The sequence below is a fragment of the Camelina sativa genome, chromosome 19 (genome assembly GCF_000633955.1).
Source record: "Camelina sativa cultivar DH55 chromosome 19, Cs, whole genome shotgun sequence".
Lineage (NCBI taxonomy): Eukaryota > Viridiplantae > Streptophyta > Magnoliopsida > Brassicales > Brassicaceae > Camelina > Camelina sativa.
In genome coordinates, this window is record NC_025703.1 from 16,689,961 (window position 1) to 16,710,430 (window position 20,470).

The 20,470-nt window shown below is 36.3% G+C and overlaps 3 protein-coding genes and 1 long non-coding RNA gene across 5 annotated transcripts in view; all 4 read left to right on the forward strand.

The window, feature by feature from the left end:
* Positions 1–463, forward strand: part of LOC109124974 (glycine-rich protein 3 short isoform-like) — a 1,422-nt gene extending 959 nt beyond the window's left edge. Inside the window, exon 2 of the mRNA XM_019240921.1 lies at positions 285–463. Coding sequence (XP_019096466.1) covers positions 285–463 — 179 coding nt within the window. The remainder of the gene's footprint in view (positions 1–284) is intronic.
* Positions 449–1,379, forward strand: LOC104766545 (cold and drought-regulated protein CORA-like). Its single transcript, XM_010490457.1, has 2 exons — positions 449–563; positions 929–1,379. The coding sequence occupies exons 1-2, from the start codon at positions 482–484 to the stop codon at positions 1,216–1,218; spliced, it is 372 nt and encodes a 123-aa protein (XP_010488759.1). The 5' UTR covers positions 449–481; the 3' UTR covers positions 1,219–1,379.
* Positions 2,163–3,112, forward strand: LOC104766546. The gene is made up of 2 exons (XR_764055.1): positions 2,163–2,253; positions 2,472–3,112. It is a non-coding gene; the product is annotated as an uncharacterized LOC104766546 (long non-coding RNA).
* LOC104766547 (dormancy-associated protein 2-like) lies at positions 18,153–19,265 on the forward strand. 2 transcript variants are annotated; one of them, XM_010490461.1, is made up of 3 exons: positions 18,153–18,274; positions 18,686–19,021; positions 19,055–19,265. In XM_010490461.1, exons 1-3 carry the CDS (start codon positions 18,193–18,195, stop codon positions 19,096–19,098), a joined length of 462 nt encoding a protein of 153 aa, XP_010488763.1. In that variant the 5' UTR covers positions 18,153–18,192; the 3' UTR covers positions 19,099–19,265. The 2 variants fall into 2 exon arrangements, with proteins under 2 accessions (XP_010488763.1, XP_010488762.1); XM_010490460.1 differs by having other exon boundaries at positions 18,686–19,265.

Below are 20,470 nucleotides of genomic sequence, written 5' to 3' on the forward strand. Positions count from 1 at the left end.
GTGAGGCTATTCGAACTTGAACTAACGTACCGTTTGTAATTTGTCCAACTATTTTTTCCGTTCCATTTTGTGGACTTACTAAAGGCAAGACAGACTTAAGTGATGTGAAGTTTTGTGAAAATTAAATTTGAAATGTGTATTTAATGTTGTAAATATTTTTTTTAAAGTTTGATATATTTGTATTTATTTTTAAAAGTCTTTAAATTAAAAGGACAATGAAATCAGGAAGAGGAATGCACATGTGCACGTGCTTAACAATATCTGAAATACTGTTTTTTGGGCAGGCATGGTGAAGCCGGAGAGTGAGGAAAAAGTGCAACCTGAAGGTTATGGCCATGGCGGCCATGGAGGAGGACACTATGGAGGAGGAGGACATTACGGAGGAGGAGGAGGCGGAGGACACTACGGAGGAGGAGGCGGAGGACACTACGGAGGAGGAGGNCATACTAAGAGAGAGTTATAAGAAGTTGAGAAAAAAAAAATGGCTTCAAAGGCTTTGATTCTGTTGGGTCTCTTTGCAATTCTTGTCGTCGTTTCCGAAGTGTCTGCCGCTAGACAGTCGGGTACGTAAAATTATTTTATATATGCATTTCAATCTACTTCTACTATTGGAAGCTATTTTTTTTTTCAAGAAAATATGTTCGTGAGGCTAATCGAACTTGAACTAACTTATCGTTTGTAATTTGTCCAACTATTTTTTCCGTTCCATTTTGTGGACTTACTAAAGGCAAGACAGACTTAAGTGATGTGAAGTTTTGTTAAAATTAAGTTTGAAATGTGTATTTAGTGTTGTAAATATTTTTCTTTAAGTTTGAAATATTTGTATTTATTTTTAAAAGTCTTTTAATTAAAAGGACAATGAAATCAGGAAGAGGAATGCACATGTGCACGTGCTTAACAATATCTGAAATACTGTTTTTTTTGGCAGGCATGGTGAAGCCGGAGAGTGAGGAAAAAGTGCAACCTGAAGGTTATGGCCATGGCGGCCATGGAGGAGGACACTATGGAGGAGGAGGACATTACGGAGGAGGAGGAGGCGGAGGACACTACGGAGGAGGAGGAGGCCACGGACACGGAGGAGGGGGCCACGGACTTGACGGATACGGAGGACATGGTGGACACGGAGGACATGGAGGCCACGGAGGTGGAGGAGGCCACGGACACGGAGGAGGAGGCCACGGACTTAACGAACCTGTGCAGACACAGCCCGGTGTTTAAAACTCTATAATAGATTCGCCACCATGCATGATTGCACTTATATATACACTTATGTGTGTGTATGACTATAAATAAATCATGGTGAGTTTGTGTAATGCAGTCCCTTCAGAAATGTTTGGAATAAAATTTCATAATACTAGTCTAATTTCTCTCTGTTTGAATTATAATTGCGCTGTTTGCATAATAATTTCGTTTATAGTTATTTCACACACACAAAAAAAAAAAATCGTTTCTAGGTCATATTACTCTATCGGTTTTTTTCTTTCTGTTACGGGAGTTATAATCCCTTATCTTATTCTTGTGTTGGAGAAAAAAAAAAGATGGTAAACTGGCTAGGGAATATTTTTAAAAGTATTACCAAACACCTAGAGATCTAGACAATCAAGGTCTTGCATACACTAGCACTTACAAAGTTCACTAAACATACGAAAGTTCCACAAGGACTCTAGTGTAAGAATTTACTTGTAGTTGACTAAACGAGAAACTGCAAGTCTTACTTGTATAAGAATTTCTTTAAGGCTCTCAGGCAAGAAACCCAAGGCACCGTTCCTCGAACGGAATGAGCTGTTTCTTCCAGCGATGCTTCTCTAGTAATCTCCTCTCCTGACTCGTGTTTGCTAAGGTGTGATCTCTCTTTGATGTATCTCTTTTACTATTTTCCGGCGAGGTTTTCCACAGGAGATGACTTTCTTGATTCTGTTGACTTCGAGCCACTCTCGTCACTTACCGATGTCTTCGGTCACCTTCCTCGTTCTGATGTCTCCTCGTGCACCAACGCCGGAGCCTCCATCTCCGCCGACTCCACTGTAACCACCGGATCCACCAGACCCTCAGATCTATTTTTTCCTTGGGTGAATCTCCTGCCCAGCCGCTGAGCCCCTCTTCCTTCAGAGTGTGTGACTCGCTCGTCGTCCTTCTCTCCTCCCCCATACCTTCCGTTGACGGCGAAGCCCCTTCTCCTTCCAACAACTGATGCTTCCCAATGAGTCTCCTCCTCCGTAGTGTCTCACCTTACCTCCCTTGATATTCCCGCAGGTATGCTCTTACTCTTCCTCCAACTCTTCTAAGATGGGAAGGTTTGTGGCTATGGTTTTGTGGAATTCGGATGTGGCTCCTTCAATTTGATGGGCTTAGATATTGTTGTGTCTACTTTAGTGCTCTCTTGCAGCACCCTTATTTCTTTGATGCGATCATTTACCGCAGTATGCGGATTCTATCTTGATTTGACTTTGTTAAAACTTGTTTTGTGGCAGCTTGGACAGAGTTCTTTTGAGTCTAGACAACCGACCAGTTCACCTGGTTCATCGGAGCTTTTGTAGCTCTCATCTCTCCTTTATGGAGCCTTTTATCCTCCCACATATTTCACTTGTGTTTAGTGGTAGTGTTACAAGGAGCATTATGTTAATTGTTCTGCTTGAAGTAGAAGCGGGGATTGTTGTTCAAGACTGTTCTCGTTCAGAATTTGCTGACTGTTTGACGTTAGCATCATTTGAGACTTTGCTTCATCCTCCTTGTGGTTTCAGCAAGGACTTCCAAGCTAAAGAGTTTTGCTTTATTGGATCCTCTTGGTTTGATGCCTCTTTGGCTGAAGTTCAGTTTCTCTTCCCAAAATTTCCTCTTGCTTGGTGGGGTTTGGATGCTCATGAATTGTCGGTATTGCAAGTTTCCTCCTTCCGGCTGATGGTCCTGCTACCTATGTCATAGAGTTTGTAAATCTTTGGGTTATTGTGGATGCGATCTATGAAGAAACTGTTGAGATTGTACTTGTTTGTTGGTCTCTTATGTTCTCTTCTTATGATTTTTACAATCTTAACTAACAAAAATATTCATAACTATTAATTCAGTTATAATATTCAAAATGAGAGTGAAAGAAGCAAAATCATTGTCTATAATTTTGGACTGCACTATCAATACTATACTAGCCATCAAGAGCAAATGTTTATGATTGAACATTTTTTTCTCAAATTCTCTTTAAATTAGAAGAGTTTTTTTGTTAAACTTTTGAAAGTAGATGACACACCTCACAAACTTTCCAAAATGTGATAAAAAGTAATTTTTTATTTGATAATATTATAAACTGTATTACAATCTTTAGATCTATTTAATGTATAATATGAACGGTTAATGTTATGATAATGAAAAGTATGAAAAGAACATTTGGATATGAAATAAATAATAAAAAATAGAAAATTAATCTAAAAATTACCTAAAAATTAAAAACGTCTTATATTATAAAACAAAAGAAAACCTCTAAAACATCCTATATTGAGTATGTCTTAAGAGATTGGGTAAGAGATTATTTTATGTTTTGATAGTCACAAACTCGTTAAAATTTTCAAAAATACTCAATTTTTTTCCATTCCAAAGTTATATTTTTATCCATTCTAAAGTTTCTCTTACTCAAGTTGGATTCTGAGAATAAAATAATGCTATTAAAAAAAAAATTTAGCCTGTTACACAATTTTTTTATATATTCATGTGTGAGAAGAAGTAAAACTATTCCAGTTTAAACTTGATATTAATTCATTGGTATTTATTAATAAAACTTATCGCATTAACACAGTTACAGTAATTATGTTGGTATGATAGGTTTTTTGGTTTTAGTTGCTATGATAGCTTCTATTTGCCCAAAAAAAAGTTGGTATGATAGGTTCTATATATATGCAATCAAATTAAATTTGATTTTTTATATTATATAAAATTGATAATTATTTTTCCAATATTTTATTGTAGATATTGGTTCGTATAAGTTTGGATATGAGATTTTGACAAATACTCTGAAATATGTTTTGTTTAGTTTGATTGTCGCAATTTAAATAACACACAAATAAAAAATTAACAAAAATGTGAATTTACAATTTAAAAATAACTTTATAAAATATATTAATAAACATTTTCTTTTTTATATTACACATATACACATATATAACTACTCTATATGTGTGGATGGTTACACAAATCTACTATACAATTAAATTGATGGGTGAATTTGTGAGATGACCGAAATAAAAAAATAAACTAAGAATATAGCACACTAATGGAAGAAATTAAGTGAATAAACTATAAGCTAAAAAGACAAAAAGGTACAGTGAAAGACACGCACAGCCAGCGAAAGTGATAGAGTACAAAGTCAAATTTTTATTTATTATTTTTCTTTATTTATTTGGATAAATAGTTCTTACCCATTATATTTTAATGTGATATACCTTTTCAACAAAATTAATTGAAACTTTGAATTTATCTTAAAAAAATAGAATATTTTTTCTTCATTCGACATAACTTGAATTTTTAAAATCGGATGTTGAAAACCTTAAATGATAAAACATAAACAACCGTATTAAACCCACAATAAAAAAAACGTAGGTAACTCAAAGTGATATAACATAGGCAACCCAAACAACCGTGTTAAACGACGGTGATAACGAAAATGATAGCAATGATTATCATAGTAGAATAGTGTTTATTTACAACACTTAAATGAAATAGTATAGAACAAAACTAAATAGTATATAATAAAACATTAATGGTAGTGGTAATGACCGTATGGTGGTATCACTTGTGGTTGTTATAAAAAGATTTTGTATCCTTATTTAACATATGCAACCCAAATGATCAAATTAAACTTACACCAAAAAAATTGATATACCCTACAAGATACAATTTAGAAAACCTAATCAACCGAGTTAAACGTGTGAAACAAAATATATAACATATAAATCATTTAGATATGTTAATTATAACTAAATTTATGTAGGTATGCAATTTAAATAAATTTGAACTTGAGAACGATATTAAAAGTAGAATATTACTAATAACATATAAATCATTTAGATATTTTCAATTGTTATGTTCTATATAGTATGGATAATTATTTTATTTTAGTTATATATTAGGTTTTAGTTAACACTATTCGTTTTTGATATATTCAAAATCATAAGATAAACTTAGAAACTCTATATTTTCAAAGTGAGATTGTGAAATATAATTAGTATGAGTTTTGAAATATTACTGAAAAATATAAATAAAAAGTAAAAATTAAATGAACATAATAAAGTAAATAGAAAAAGAGGAAATGGAAAGAGAATAATATATAACATATATCTATATATATAAACAAGGGAGGAAGAGAAGATGTCCACGTAAGGAAGAGAGAAGAAAACACAATGGCAACTGTTACTTATGCAACAAGGATATATCATTATTATAGATAATACAAAGTATATAATAGTTAGATGGTTAGAATTGTTACTCGTTTAATTATAGTTTTTTTTGGGTTTTTCTTGCTAATTTCCCTAAATTGTTTATCAATCACTTTTTTTTTTTTAAACAATTGAATATCAATCACTTAAAAAGTATATTCTTCATGAATAAAGTCCTTTGACAATACTCTTACATGTATTCTCTTTGACACCATATACTGGTATCTTCATGTATCTGTAATAATATATAAAATGAAAATATTAATTTAAAATATCAAATCTTAATTAAAGATATAATTTCATAAACATAAACAAAACAATTAGTTGTTAATTGGTGAGGATTTCATCAACCATGATGTAAATGGGAACCCTTTTGAAGGATGAAAAATATTAGAATACTAAAAACATTATAAAAAAAAAACTAATAAGAGTAGTTCAAAATAGAACATAAATGCTCACATATACTTTCTTGATTTAAACATGAATTTTTGAACCCTGTAAAAATACAGTTAAACATAAAATAGTTTCATAGTATTTAAAAAAAGAATTTTACAAAATAGAAAAGAAGTATGCATACTAAATACTCAAACCATTGTTTATAAGTGATGATCTCTTTATTATTTCACCCAATAAAACAACCTTCAATATATCCCCACTGGCCACTGGTTTGAAAAATCTTACATCATGATTCGGATCTGCCATCGGTGATAGCCATTTTGATATACAAAGTTAGAAATTTCAAGTAGGATTGGGTACACTAACTATGTCTAGCGATGGTTATATTTATAGTGGAGGTCAGCGGTTCCATCAATAAGATAAATGCAATTGATACCATATATTTTCATAACAAAATTATTATTTTCGTTCCTATATCTATGATTTTTTAATTGAAAATGTGTATGATTTAGGTGATGGTAATTAATATTGTGTGCACATTTGGTAAGTAGATAATATTTTTTTTAAGATCTTGAATTTGATCCTAATGACGCATATCCTAAACAATTCAAAATATGGTTCATATTTAAATTCGTAACTGTTAAGATTCGGATTTGGAATGTTTGAATTGCTAATTATTGAAAAGATCTCACGTATCGTTAGTATTTATTGATTGCATATCTTTCTATCTGTTATAGTTAATAGAGATTACGATTTTTCAAAGATTTCCTTAAATTGATTAAATTCAATTTTACAAAAAAAAAAAGTCTGTAGGAAATTTCCGTGTTTTGATGGATACGAAAATATCTGTTAGATACTCATTTTTTTGAAAATACGATCCGAACACAGTTCCTTATTAATTGTATATGTTTGGCTACACGATTTATACCTATTCTTATTCTGTTTTCAGTGGCATTTCATTATAATAATCTCTAATCCTATGTATTTTTATTAAAAATATTTCCTTTTTAATAGTATAAATGTTATATGTTAAAAGATAATTATTATTGAACCTTAGTGGAGACATAAACAACACGAAAAGCGCTCGGTTGAACTTGATCGCGTATGAAATGATAATCCAACGCTATGTGTTTCATGTGTTTCATGAGAGAGTGGAATACTGGGTTAGCAATAAGATATGTAGTACCAACATTTTCATAGTAGATGGTTGGCACTTGTGGAAGAACAATGTCAAGCTCACTTAACAGAGGAAAGATCCAGATAATTTTAAAGGAAGTATTAGCCATACTCAGCCTCGGTGGATGAGTGTTGTTTCTTAAAGGTCCATGAAATTGGATTATGACTAAGATAAAAAAATATATGCATTCTTTGAGACTAAGTCATCATTGTCACTTGTCCAGTCAAGAGTAAGCATAGAGGTTGAACGAAGTTCGACGCTTGAGACAAATATCATGAGAGGATGTACCAGTTAAATAATGGAGTATGCGCTTGACAGCTTTCCAATGTTCATTCGTAGGCATATGCATATATTGAGACAAACAATTAACGGAAAATGATATTTTAGGACGCGTAAAAGGCAAGTAATGGAGGCTCCCAACCACACTTCTGTATGCAGTAGAATCTGTAAGTTTCATACCAGAGTGAAGGGAGAGCTTTGGAAATGTTGCCATTGGAGTGTTGCCCGAATTTGACATGAGCATGTTTGTTTTAGCAAGGAGATCCAAGATATACCTTCGTTGATTCAAGTGTAGACCGTGGAAGTCTTGGCATGCCTCAGTGCCGAGGAAATATGATAAGTTCTCGTAATCCTTAACAGAGAATCTAGCTGCTAAACCATCCAAAGTTTGAGAAAGCGGGTGACGATCATTACCCGTGACAAGTGAATCATCAACGTATATAAGCATGTAGACAATAGAGGAGCCCTTCTTGATAATGAAAAGAGAAGTATCTGCAACTGAATTCACGAAACCCACAACAAGAAGATATGTCTTCAACCCGAGATACCAAGTCCTGTGTGCTTGTGCTTGTTTTAGGCTATAGATTGCCTTAAGTAGTCTACAAACATGATCCGGTTTATCAGAATCAACAAAACCTGGGGGTTGAGACATATATACTTACTCCATCAGTTCCCTGTAAGAAAGAATTTTTAACATCGAGCTATCTTATAAGCTAATCACGTGCAACTGCAACATCAGCATCCCACAATGGTAACCTAGTTGTATTTTGTTTTGAAAACCCATTGACATCCCACAATGGTAACCGAATACGATGGTTTCAGAACTAAATCCCATGTGTAATTTCGTAATTGAGCATTGATTTCATTGGTGAGAGCCGACGAAAAACGTTCATCTTTGAGAGCTTGACTCGCTGTGTGAGGTTCAGGAGCCGCCAATTTAACAGTAAGTGAGTAATTTTTTTGTTTGGCTTGAAAGCACCCTTCTTTGCCCATGTAGCCATGGAGTAACGATTGATATGTTGTGGCGGTGCTTGTGGGATAATCAGAGGAGCTAGTGCAGAAATCGGTTGTGGAGTAGGTTGGCGGCAGCGATAGTGAATGGTGGTCGGGAGACAATTGTGGTGTTGGAACCAGTGAGGTAGATGGAGATGATGTCGTTGTTGGAGTAGTCGGGATTGTTTCATTTTCAGGTTGAATGGTGGAGGAAGACAGTGGTTGGATTGGTTCAATGTGTCAGATCTGTTGATTTTGCTGGGTAGGCTATTGGGTGTTGGAGGATGTTTGACGTACTAGATTATTTTGTGGTGATTGGATCTGGGCCGTGGGGTGCGGTCCTCCTTTTCTAGGAGCAGTGGGCTCAGAGGAAGAGGGAGAAGAAAGTGAATATGATGAAGATTGAGAAAATACATGAGACAACGAGACCAGCATCAATGAGGAGGCCAGCGACTGAGAAGCATTAATCAAAGGTGCCGAAGATGAAAACAACTGAAAGATCCCAACCGGGGGCAACAAGGACTGTTTGAGTAAGATGAAGATAACCAGAGAAAAAGCAGAAACAGGTGAAGACGTGTCGACGGTGGGTGATGTTTTGCTAAACGGAAAATCAACCTCCACAAACTGGACATAACACGATACATAGATGCAACCATAAACCATATCAAGACAAAAGTATGCATTTTGGGATTGTGAGTAGCCACACATTTTTTGGATCAATCCGCAAGTTTATAAGCCGCATATGGACGAAGCAAGGGAAATGAGGTACAACTAGACACCCTTAGCGTTGTGTAGTTTGGAGTCTCCATAAAAAGCATCTAATGAGGTGATTGATTCTCTAAGACTCGCGTTGGTAAGCGATTTATGAGATATACTGCATTGGAGAAGGCAAATGGCCAATACTTCTTCGGCATAGATGCTTGAGAGAGCAGTGTAAGACCAGTCTCTACAATGTGACGATGCTTGTTTCCAAAGAGAAATGTATTCACCGCCGTTTTCGAAGTACAAGGCTTGGCGATCTTCTCATGAAAGTGATTCTCAAGAAGGGCCTTGAACGCAATGAAGGTATGTTTGACATCAAATTCGTTTTTGAGAGGACAGAACCAGGTATAACGCGTGTAATGGTCCAAAAAAAGAAGATAGTACTTGTAATTATCAAGAGAGAGTATAGGAGAAGTCTAGACATCTGTGAAAAGATATTGAAGGGGTTTAATGGATTTAATAGAAGAAACTGCCTAAGGCAGCTTATGTGTTATATTTAGTAAGCAATCAGAACAAGATAATGAATTTGAAGAAGAGCAGGAAAGAGGTAAAGAGAATCGAGAGACAATAGTGTTTAAAACAAAGGAGGAAAGATAGCCAAGAGGTGAATGCCAAGAGGTTAAAGTTGTTTTTGGACTTGGTGATGCATAGAACGCTTTTATTTGAGAAGGAGTCACCAGCCACTCATATAGTTCATCTCTAGTCTTGCCTAGGACACACGTCTAGAGTTGCATAGCTGATATACAAAACCAATGTTTTATGTATGTTGGGTACACATTAAACAGTATCTAGAGTAAGAGGTCTCTTAGGAGAGGGTAGAGTGGCCAAACCTTTATGAGAGATTTTCAAATCTGAGCCATCACCAATTAGAACTTTGTCGCTGCTAGGGTATGGCTGGTGGAGGGAGAGATTCTGGACATCAGATGTAATATGATGTGTAGCACCACTATCCATCGTCCACAGATCATAGTTGTTGGCGGCACTGAGAACTAGGTTAGCGCGTGGCTGCGAGGGTGTGAAAGGACTGTTGTGTTGTGGTCGAGAAAGTGACACATGATTCTGGAGCTGAGGGCACAACCTAGCAGAATAACCTTGAAGGCTGCAAAATTGGCATTTGCCCAAATAAAGGTGAGACTGACGCTGATTAGACTAAGGAGAGGAAGAATGCCAGTTAGAGTGCTGAGTGTTGATTATTGTTGCGATTGTTGTTGTTGTTGGGAAGACGTTGCATTGCAACACTAGTTGTTATGAGAAGAGAGACGAGTGTAGCCTTGGATAAAAGCTTGTACTCACGAATATTTCAACGCTCATGAACATCAATTTGACTAATAATAGGACGATAGTCTTCCAATAGTCTTCAGGGTGTTTGAGCGGGTGGGACCGGTAGCATATAGGCTGGAATTGCCTGAGGTTTTGCATGCGTTTGTGACAACCTGTCCCATGGACCCCACTATCCCCCCGCTAGCTTGCTACCCCATGGATCCCAAGCTGGCCCTACAGGGCATCGATCCTAATCCCTCACTGTGGAAATGGAAGTGATCATCCAAATCCACCAGTAGGTTATTGGTGCGCCTGGTCAATTGGTGACAACTTGTCCTGTTGTAAGGTTGTTAAAGGGTGGGGATCAGGGTTCGAGGAACGCCTGGCGCACCAATAACCTACTGGTGGATTTGGATATCCACAAAGAAGGGTTAGGATCGATGCTCTACAGGGCCAGCTTGGGGCCTATGGGGGCAAGCTAGCGGGGGGCTAGCGGGGTCCACGAGACGGGTTGTTACACCCACTAACCGCCTAACCACAAGCAAACCAAACAGCAGAAATAACCAACAGATACCATTAAACCAATAACTAATAAATAATAAACCAATAATTCAATAACTCAAACTAGCATAATCATAAACCAACATTNGGGACGGGTTGTCACAGCGTTCCACAAGGTTTTCCATGTGTCGATGTTGCGGAAGTGTCTTCGTGAGGATGATCGGTTGTTGGCTAAGATTCCTGAGGATTTTCAGCCTAACATGACTTTGGAGGCGAGACCAGTCAGGGATCTCGAGAGGAGGATCAAAGAACTACGGAAGAAGAAGATTTATTTGATGAGAGTCTTTTGGGAATGTGATGGTGTTGAGGAGCAGACTTGGGGTCCAGAGGCAAGAATGAAGGCATGGTTCAAGAAGTAGTTCATGAAGCAGGTTGTGACTTTAACTTGTCTAGCCTGGTCCCAGTTGTAGTCCGTGGCTTGAGCGGGAATGGAGTATTCCAGCCCATCTCTCTTGTTTACTGGGTCGCTTAGGGGTGGTTGGTTGTGCGACTAAGTAACAAGATGAGGTGGTGTTCGGAGTATGAAATTTCCGTGAGGCAGTGGTTATAAGGGAAAGTATCCTGAATTAGAAGTTTGTAAAAGTGGGAAATTCCGGATGTGGAAAGTTCTAAAAATGGAAAGTTTGATGGGAATTAGAATTTGTCCATTTTTAGTGGTTGTGAGCCTTCGAGGGGTTTGTGTGGCCTTCGTGGCGGACTAGATAGTCTTTTATGTGCCGTGTGTGGCGGTTTTGGGAGACATGTTTGGCCTTCGTGGCGGGCTGGTAGCCAATTTTTTGGTCTTTGTGACGGTCCCTCAGGACGTTTGGCCTGTTTAGGCGATCCTTCGGGAAGACTGGTCTTTGTGACGGTCTTTCGGGACGATTGGTCTTCGTGACGGTCCTTCGGGATGAGAGGTCTTTGTGACGGTCCTTTGGGATGAGTGGTCTTCGTGACGGTCCTTCGGGACAAATGGTCTTTGTGACGGTCCTGTTTAGGATATTTGTCTGCCTTTGTGGCGGCCCTTGTGGCATTTTAGATGATCCTTGTGTGGTCATGAGGTATTCCAGTGAGGGAATATGTGGTTGATAGGACATTGTGTTGTTTTACGTGAACCACGGGAAGGAAACCAGGTTAGGGATAGGACTCAGACGTGTTCAGAATTGTTTGCGCTAGGGGCAATTGGTCCCGAACGACTCTAGGTCTTTAGTTCTCCTAGTACCGCCATATTTTGAGACTTTGTGGCTTGATAGTATGGTTGGTATATCGACTTCGGATGATGATCTGGGGGAACGTTGTAGGGTGGCAACCCGAAAGACGAATATTGGACTTCCCTTATATATTATGGCATGCGGGTTTAGGCCCGATGAGGAGCCTATATTATGGCATGCTGGTTTCGGCCTGATGAGGAGCCAATAAAAACTCAAGGTCGAGACATATGAGTAAAGGAAAGTCCAAAAGTCGAGAGCAAATAACGTCTGAAACATGAGTCTATCGCCTATAGGTAACCTTCGTAGATCGTTCGGAGGAAGTGCAGGCCGTGGAGACGGTTGCACATGAGTCCTTGGCTGACGATTGTTTGAGATTCGAGGACGAATCTATGTTGGTGGGGAAGAATTGTAACATCCGTGTTCCGGAAATAGAGTTTGGGATGTGTTGAGTAACCAAAGGAGTGGGTTTTAATTGATTTTTGGTTTAATTAAATCCTGATTTAATCTAATTAAACCAAAAATCCCTAATCTCCCTCATAAGTCACGCCTCCTCTCAAATAATGTATGAAACATGAGTCTGTCGCCTATAGGTAACCTTCGTAGATCGTTCGGAAGAAGTGCGGGCCGTGGAGACGGTTGCACATGAGTCCTTGTCTGACGGTTGTTTGAGATTCGAGGACGAATCTATGTTGGTGGGGAAGAATTGTAACATCCGTGTTCCGGAAATAGAGTTTGGGATGTATTGAATAACAAAAGGAGTGGGTTTTAATTGATTTTTGGTTTAATTAAATTCTGGTTTAATCTAATTAAACCAAAACCCCTAATCTCCCTCATAAGTCACGCCTCCTCTTTAGTTTTTTTGCTTTTTTGGACATTGAGAGAGAGGGAGAGAAAGTGTGAGAACCCTTGGTTTTATGGTGTAAAAGAGGAAGATAAGGAGATCAAGCTTTTTCCTTAGAGCAAAGAGAGAAGCAGAACTGTTAGGGTTTGGGAGAAGGAGGATCCGACTGCTCAAATCGTTTCGAAAGGTATTGATATTTATTAGGTTGGAATCTAAGAGATTTTCATACACTCTCCATTTTACAGAAGTGAATTTGAGTTAATATTCTAGGAGATATCGGTAGTTTTGTGGAGCGCTTCTTCTCAATCGCGTATTGAGACCTGCGAGGGTTTCGGGTTAGATTGCGGTGTCATCTGTGATCTGATCATGCTGAAATTTTGGTGGGAAGCTTCTGGACGTCTAGACGTTGCTTTTCACCGGAGGGATTGGAAAGTTAACGGTGTTTTTGGATTTCGTGGTTTCACTTGTGAGGTTGTTCTTTTCTGATTTTTCTGGCAGTTTGTTTTCAATGTTTGTTTGTTGTGGTGATTGGTTGTAGGTGCGAGTTTGGTTGTTCTTGGATATTTGGAGAGCTTCTTTTTTGGTTGTATTTATTTTCGTGACTCACTTGTTAAGGTGAGTGTGTGACCATGAGCTTATCTAAGCGATTGGGTTGTATGACTTGTTTTGTGTGATGATGTGTAGGTGTGGTGAAAGTGTTATTGGTTGTTCTGTTTAACGGTTGGTTTGTTATATTTTATTTGTAGTTGTACTCTTGATTTTCTTGTGTGTATACCTCGTAGATGGAAGGATCGCCTCACTGGGTATTTTTGGTAATACTCACGCATATCATTGTGTTTGTGGTGCAGATGACCGTGGGATCATGGCAATGAAGAGGAGAATGTTCTAGGGACTTAGTTGTTATGTTTTGGTTTATACTAGGTAGCTAGAATTGGAATGTTGGTATTAGAACCATGGTTTAAGTTGCTAGTTTTGGTATATGATTCTGGTTAATTATTGGTTTATTATTATTGGTATTTTCTGTTGCTTATTTGGTGATTTGAGTTCTGCATATTTAAATAAATATTTTTGAGTTATTTATTTATTATTTATTATTATTATTTATTAAAAAAAATGGGTCGGGTTGTTTCAATTATTTACATAAATATGTCACTAACATATATAAGGCAATGTTCTTTTTTATAAGTTTTTTAAAATGAAAGATTTAATCAACATGCAAAATCCAGAAATGTATTTAATTATCCATTTCCTAACATATTTAGTTATTAGAAGTAAATTACACTTCACAAACAATAAAAAAAAGTTATTCATTTATTTACATGCCCTTTTGATTTGGTGTGAATGCAAGGTTGCAATCAACAGGTACCTGAGATGCAAAACAAACAAGCAGAGAACCAAAACAAGTCAGTACTCAGAATGATAAGTGTAACAGAACTTAATCTTTCAAAACTTGAAATATCAAATATAGCAAAATGAATCCCAAATGACAACGGCGCCAAATTGATACTAGGCTTTTGTCTCTCCTAGTAGGTCTAAATTAACCTAATGCAGTTGTAGTACAGAAGATGTCAATCAAAATGGAAAACTTTACTAACAATCGAGATGCAATCAAGTAGTCACAAGTTAAGCCAGATTCAAAATGAGTTTTTGTCTAACAACCTAGAGTGAACGAGATGCAAGAACAAAACGAGTTTGTAGAACAGGAGCTAAAATGCAGTAACAGAGGAGAGAAAAAACAAGCTAAACGAGCAGAGATAAAAGAGCAAGCTATTGCAACGAAAAAAAACAAAGAACAAGTTTTTTGAGATATAGAAACAATCAGATAAGTAGAGGCCTTAAGGATGGAGTTATTGATTTCGGTGGAGTCTCTTAATCTACCTAAAATGCCTAACAGAACACAATCAAGCTATCCTTTGACAACGAACATCACAACTTAGCTAATCCAATCTCTTGTTAGAAGCTACTCAGACTCAATCACTTCCAAACCTAACTCTCGCTAGAGAAAAATGATTAGGAAGGCATGACAAACAAGTTCATTCACGTCAATAAACACCCTAGACATCCAATCTCTTAGGCTAGAAATATAAATCTCTGGTATTTGTTTGTTCAAGCATCTCATGGAACACCTTTTGGGTGCTGAGATGCTTAAGATCTAATCTCAAATGATCAGTAAGAAATTAGCAGTAAGAACACTAATCCAGAAGGGACATCAAACAATCTAAGTTTAGGCATCCTATTAGACTAAGATTCTCCACCTAATATATCCCATCTTCAAGAACCCTATTTCACTACTCAAGAACAATCATCATCAAAACCCCATAAAACCCAGAAAACACTAAATTAAGCATGCCTAGATAGATAAAGATGAGATAAACAACTTTGCAAAAGAAATCAAATGCAAAAACTAAAAGGATTACGAGATATCTTGATTACAAACTCAGAAACGTTTTGGTGGCTACCTAAACACCCTAGGATAAAAGTTCTCTTGAGTAAAGACTTAAAAGAGTATTTATAGCAAAACATGGAAAGCCGTAAAACATAAAACGACAAGATAGAGAGGCGGTTTAGGAACCCTTCTCGAACGCGTCTTCAGAACAAAACTAGAAAGTCGGTTTAAAAGCGTCGATCGAGTCGCATCGTGAGAGTGTCGATCGAGTCAGATTCTAGGAAGTTCGATCGAATGGCGGATTGAGATTGTCGATCGAGTGACAGCTTGAAGATGTCGATCGAGTGGCAGGTTGAAAACATCGATCGAGTGGCAGCTTGAAAAGTGTCGTTTGGGTGCTGCTGATCGAGTCGCGTCTTGAGGGTGCTCAGGAGCCCTCCTGGGACGTCTTGGTCGAGTTGTTGCTAACATGTCCAATCGAGTGGGAGCTCTCCTTTGCGTACAGGTCGAGTCGGAATTCAGAACGTACGTGTATACACTAAAACGGTAATAACTTTTGAACCACGCCTCCGATTAGCTTAAAATAAACGGCATTGGAAAGATGACTCAATTCTCTACAACTTTAGTGAAGACGTCGAAAACTGAATACCAAAGTGAAATCTTCACTCGACTCGATCAAAGACGTGGAAGGTTGGGTCGCGCTCGGTAGTGTAGATCGAGTCGCTGGACTGCTTTCCTGTTCTCTGTTTGCTTTTGATGGTTTGGACCTTTACTAAAACACCTGAAACAACTCCAATATGCAAGATGCATGCAAGACCAATGCAAAAACTACCTAAATATGGGTATTATGCAAAAAAAACTAAAAACAATGCAAAACAATAAGTTAAGACAACAGAATGAATGAGAAATACATGATGAAAAAATGTAAAATATACACATATCACGGGTTAATGTTAATAACTACGTAGTAATTTTAAAATCAGAAACTCCAGAAAAACTGCTATTAATTTGTATCTTAGTAAACCAGACATGTTATATCATTCACAAAAATCTAACTGATTTTGAGAGTAAATAAAGGGTTTCAACTTTCAACTGTTTTGGAAGTCGGAACACTTTCATTCTCAAACGGCGACGAACACACGATTAAAATTAGTTGCAAAGAGCTTTTGATATTTTGTTAGTGTTCTTTTGATTTTATTTAGATCTAAATACTTTAATCACTTTATTATTATTTTTAAATTTCATATTTTTTTTGTAGACATCTTTAAATTTCATATTTTGTTAAACATGATATGGTTATTTTTATTTTTATATTTATAAACTACATGATTTAATAAAATTTACTAAAAATTGTAATCAACTAAATGTGGTCGAATCCGGTTAATCCAATGATCCAGTAACCCGAAAGTTAATCTAGTTCACAATCCCATTTAGGTTTTAAAACATTGAAAAATACTATGTGAAGAGAAGAAAAAGCAACCTTCCTAGCTACGACACGTTTGAAAATGCGGAAAAAAGCCTTTGTGCCGTGAAAGTGAAACTTTTAAATCTTGTCGGCAACAAAATCTTGTGACTTATACTCAGTTGTGACCATTTTATTGTAACAGAGAAAAATTAGTATCATTTTTGTCACAATAAAACATTTGTGACAGAATATTGATATATTGTGACTATTAAATTGGTAACAATATTGTCTTTTTATTGTAGTGACTGGCGTGATACTTTATCTCACTAGTTTACTATTCTTTTTGAAATTTTAAATTCAAAAACAGCTAGTAATGGTCACTCCAATACATCGGTCCGTTCCAGATGACAAACGAGGTAAGCAACTGGTCATGCCAATATAATATAAGAAATCAAGTTCGACTCGCCAAGACAGAGCTGATTACATGATATATGTGCTCTCTTGGACTTTGGTCCGGTTGTCAAATCTTCCTCATGACTCCATTATTTATAAGGTTTAGGGTGATCTATGCACTTTAACTTGCGAGTCTCATTTAAATTTATACACTTTTGATAATTACAAAATTCATATCCATTTGGACTTTAATTAGCACATGTATCATGTAATCAGCTCTGTCTTGGCGAGTCGAACTTGAGTTCTTATATTATATTGGCATGACCAGTTGCTTACCTCGTTTTTCATCTGGAACGGACCGATGTATTGGAGTGACCATTACCAGCTGTTTTTTTTTTTTTAATTCCAAAGTCGCTTATCATAATGTCAACAGTAATTTTTGGAGCTACATGACTACACTTAGTGACTTGGATAACACTTAGGTAATGGATAGAAGTTTTTTGGTTGCAGTCGGCCTGAATTAATTATAGCTAAATCAAAAGTTTCAATAGAATATTCGTATTAACGATGGCCAAACAAAACTTTTGTACCCTCGAAAAGTAGTTTCTACGTAGTACTCTGCTTGATGCAATCATGCTATACTTACTCTTGTTCAGTGCATCTAGATTTTTCTTTATTCTCTGTCGGTAGAAATTGGAAGAATGATCCTTAACGAGTATCCATAGTGGATGACTATGATCTGTCCAAAAAATAATCTGATATGAATATATGATAGTAATGTGCTTATAAAAATATTTTTAAAACTAGTGGAGTTGTCATTTACATTGATTCATATATAGTTACAATTACAATGAATCCAACAAAGAACCATAAAGGGCCCGACGCAACACGTAGAGATACTTTGATACTTATCTCCTAATAATTACTACTTTGTTTATATTGTGATAACTTTCTTTAACTTTAACTTTGGATAAAACTATTGCCTTCTTTTTATCCTACTGCGTTGTAGTTTTTTGATTTTTCTAGTTTCCTGCCCTCCTCACTGTCTATAAATAGAGGGCATGCATCGTAACATTGTATTCATCACTTGTTTTAACATACTAAGAGTTATATATAATAAGAAGTTGAAAAAATGGCTTCCAAGGCTTTGATTCTGTTGGGTCTCTTTGCAGTTCTTCTCGTCGTCTCCGAAGTTTCTGCAGCAAGGCAGTCGGGTACGTAAAGATATTTTATACATTTCGGTCTACTTTTAGAAAAAGAATCAATATATGTTCGTAAGGCTGATCAAACTTGAACTAACGTACTATCATTTGTTAAATTTATCCAATTATTTTGTAATTTTGTCCGTTACATTATGTGGACTACTAAAGGCAAGACTGACTTCACTTAAGTGACATGAATGGAGTCATGTACGTCCCATTTAAAATTATTGTGAAATTGATGTTTAGAAAGTGTATATGTAAGGTTGTAAAATATTTTATTATTTTTTAAGAAAACTAGAGACCCGAATTTATGGATTTATATGTAGATGTCTTTAAAGCACAAATAAAACATTGAGATCGGTAAGAGGAATGCACATGTGCACGTGTTTAACAATATCTTTGAAATAATGTTATTTTGGGCAGGCATGGTGAAGCCGGAGAGTGAGGAAACAGTGCAACCTGAAGGTTATGGCGGTCACTACGGAGGAGGAGGCGGAGGACACTACGGAGGAGGAGGAGGCGGAGGACACTACGGAGGAGGAGGAGGCGGAGGACATTACGGTGGAGGAGGAGGCCACGGACATGGAGGAGGAGGCCACGGACTTGACGGATACAATGGAGGACATGGTGGACACGGAGGAGGATACAGCGGAGGAGGAGGTCACGGAGGTGGAGGACACCACGGAGGAGGAGGCCACGGACTTGACGGATACAACGGAGGACATGGTGGACACGGAGGAGGATACAGCGGAGGAGGAGGTCACGGAGGTGGAGGACACCACGGAGGAGGAGGCCACGGGCTTAACGAACCTGTTCAGACTAAGCCCGGTGTTTAAAACTCTATAAGACTATAATATTTTCATCACCATGCATGCATGGTTGCACTGATATATACACTTATATGTGTGTATGACTATAAATAAACCATGGTGAGTTTGTAATGCAGTACCTTCAGAAATGTTTGGAATAAAGTTTCACAATATTAATTAGTTTCATAAATAAACCATGCTGAGTCCTTTCACAAATTACTATCTTTCGGTTTTCTTCTGTCATGAAGTTATATTTCCGTTAATAGTGGTGACTGGTGAAGAAGACGCGGGTGTAGTAGTATGGAGTTATTATTCTTAGTGTTGGAGAACATAAAAAAAGATGTTAAAGTGGCTAGGGACTGTTTTTAAAAATAGGGTCTGTTTGCGTATTAGTATATTTTGGAAACTTAATTGGCAAACTAATACATTTACTATTCAAAATTGGAAAAATAGGTGTTGTGTAATAGAAAATGTGTGAGATATGAGAGATTGTGGGACATAGGCTTGAGTGAAAAGATTACCAAAACGGGTATGTGTGTAGGTGAGAAATAATTTTTTTTTTACTTCAATCATAATTATTCAAATAATTGATAATATAATCTTTTTTTAGAAATTTTCTTGGATACAAAAAAATTCTATATTTTTTCTTTGCAATTTGATATGAATTTTATTTAATAATTTTTAAAAATATTATATATATCTTTTGTATTCGTACATCTTATTTAGTGTACAAATGATTATACACCTTATTAAGTTTACAAAAACACATTATTAAGTGTACAAATGTAATTTATATAAAACCATTACGATATAGATATTTGAAACCCTAAGAATTAAACAAATTACACAAAGTATATATGTACACTTAATAATATGTACAAACATCTGTACACTTAATAATATGTACAGACATCTGTACATTTAATAATTTGTACAGACATCTGTACACTTAATAATATGTACGGATACAAAATTTATAAAAAATATTTAATATTATCAAATAAAATCATGAAACAAAATACATATCAAATAATAAGAAAAAAAACATAGATTTTTATACATCTTTAAAATTTTAGGAAACAAATTTTAATTAGCCAGCATTTTTGTTCTTAAGATTGTAGGGAGCATATATTAAAAAAAAAAAAATCAGACTCTCAATGGCATGTGTTGTAAATATGAAATATTGATGAGGGTTGAAATGTCTTGTGAACAGTAGAAAACAGTAACAAATGTGGAATTTCCTAATTGTAAATAGTGATCGTACTACTTTTACAATTATGTTTTGAAAACCGTCTATTTTGCCAAATAACTCTTAAAAATATTACCAAACACCTAACGACTATCAAGGTTTTGCATACCAATAGTTACACTTCGTATAAAATTTTACTTGTAGTTGCCT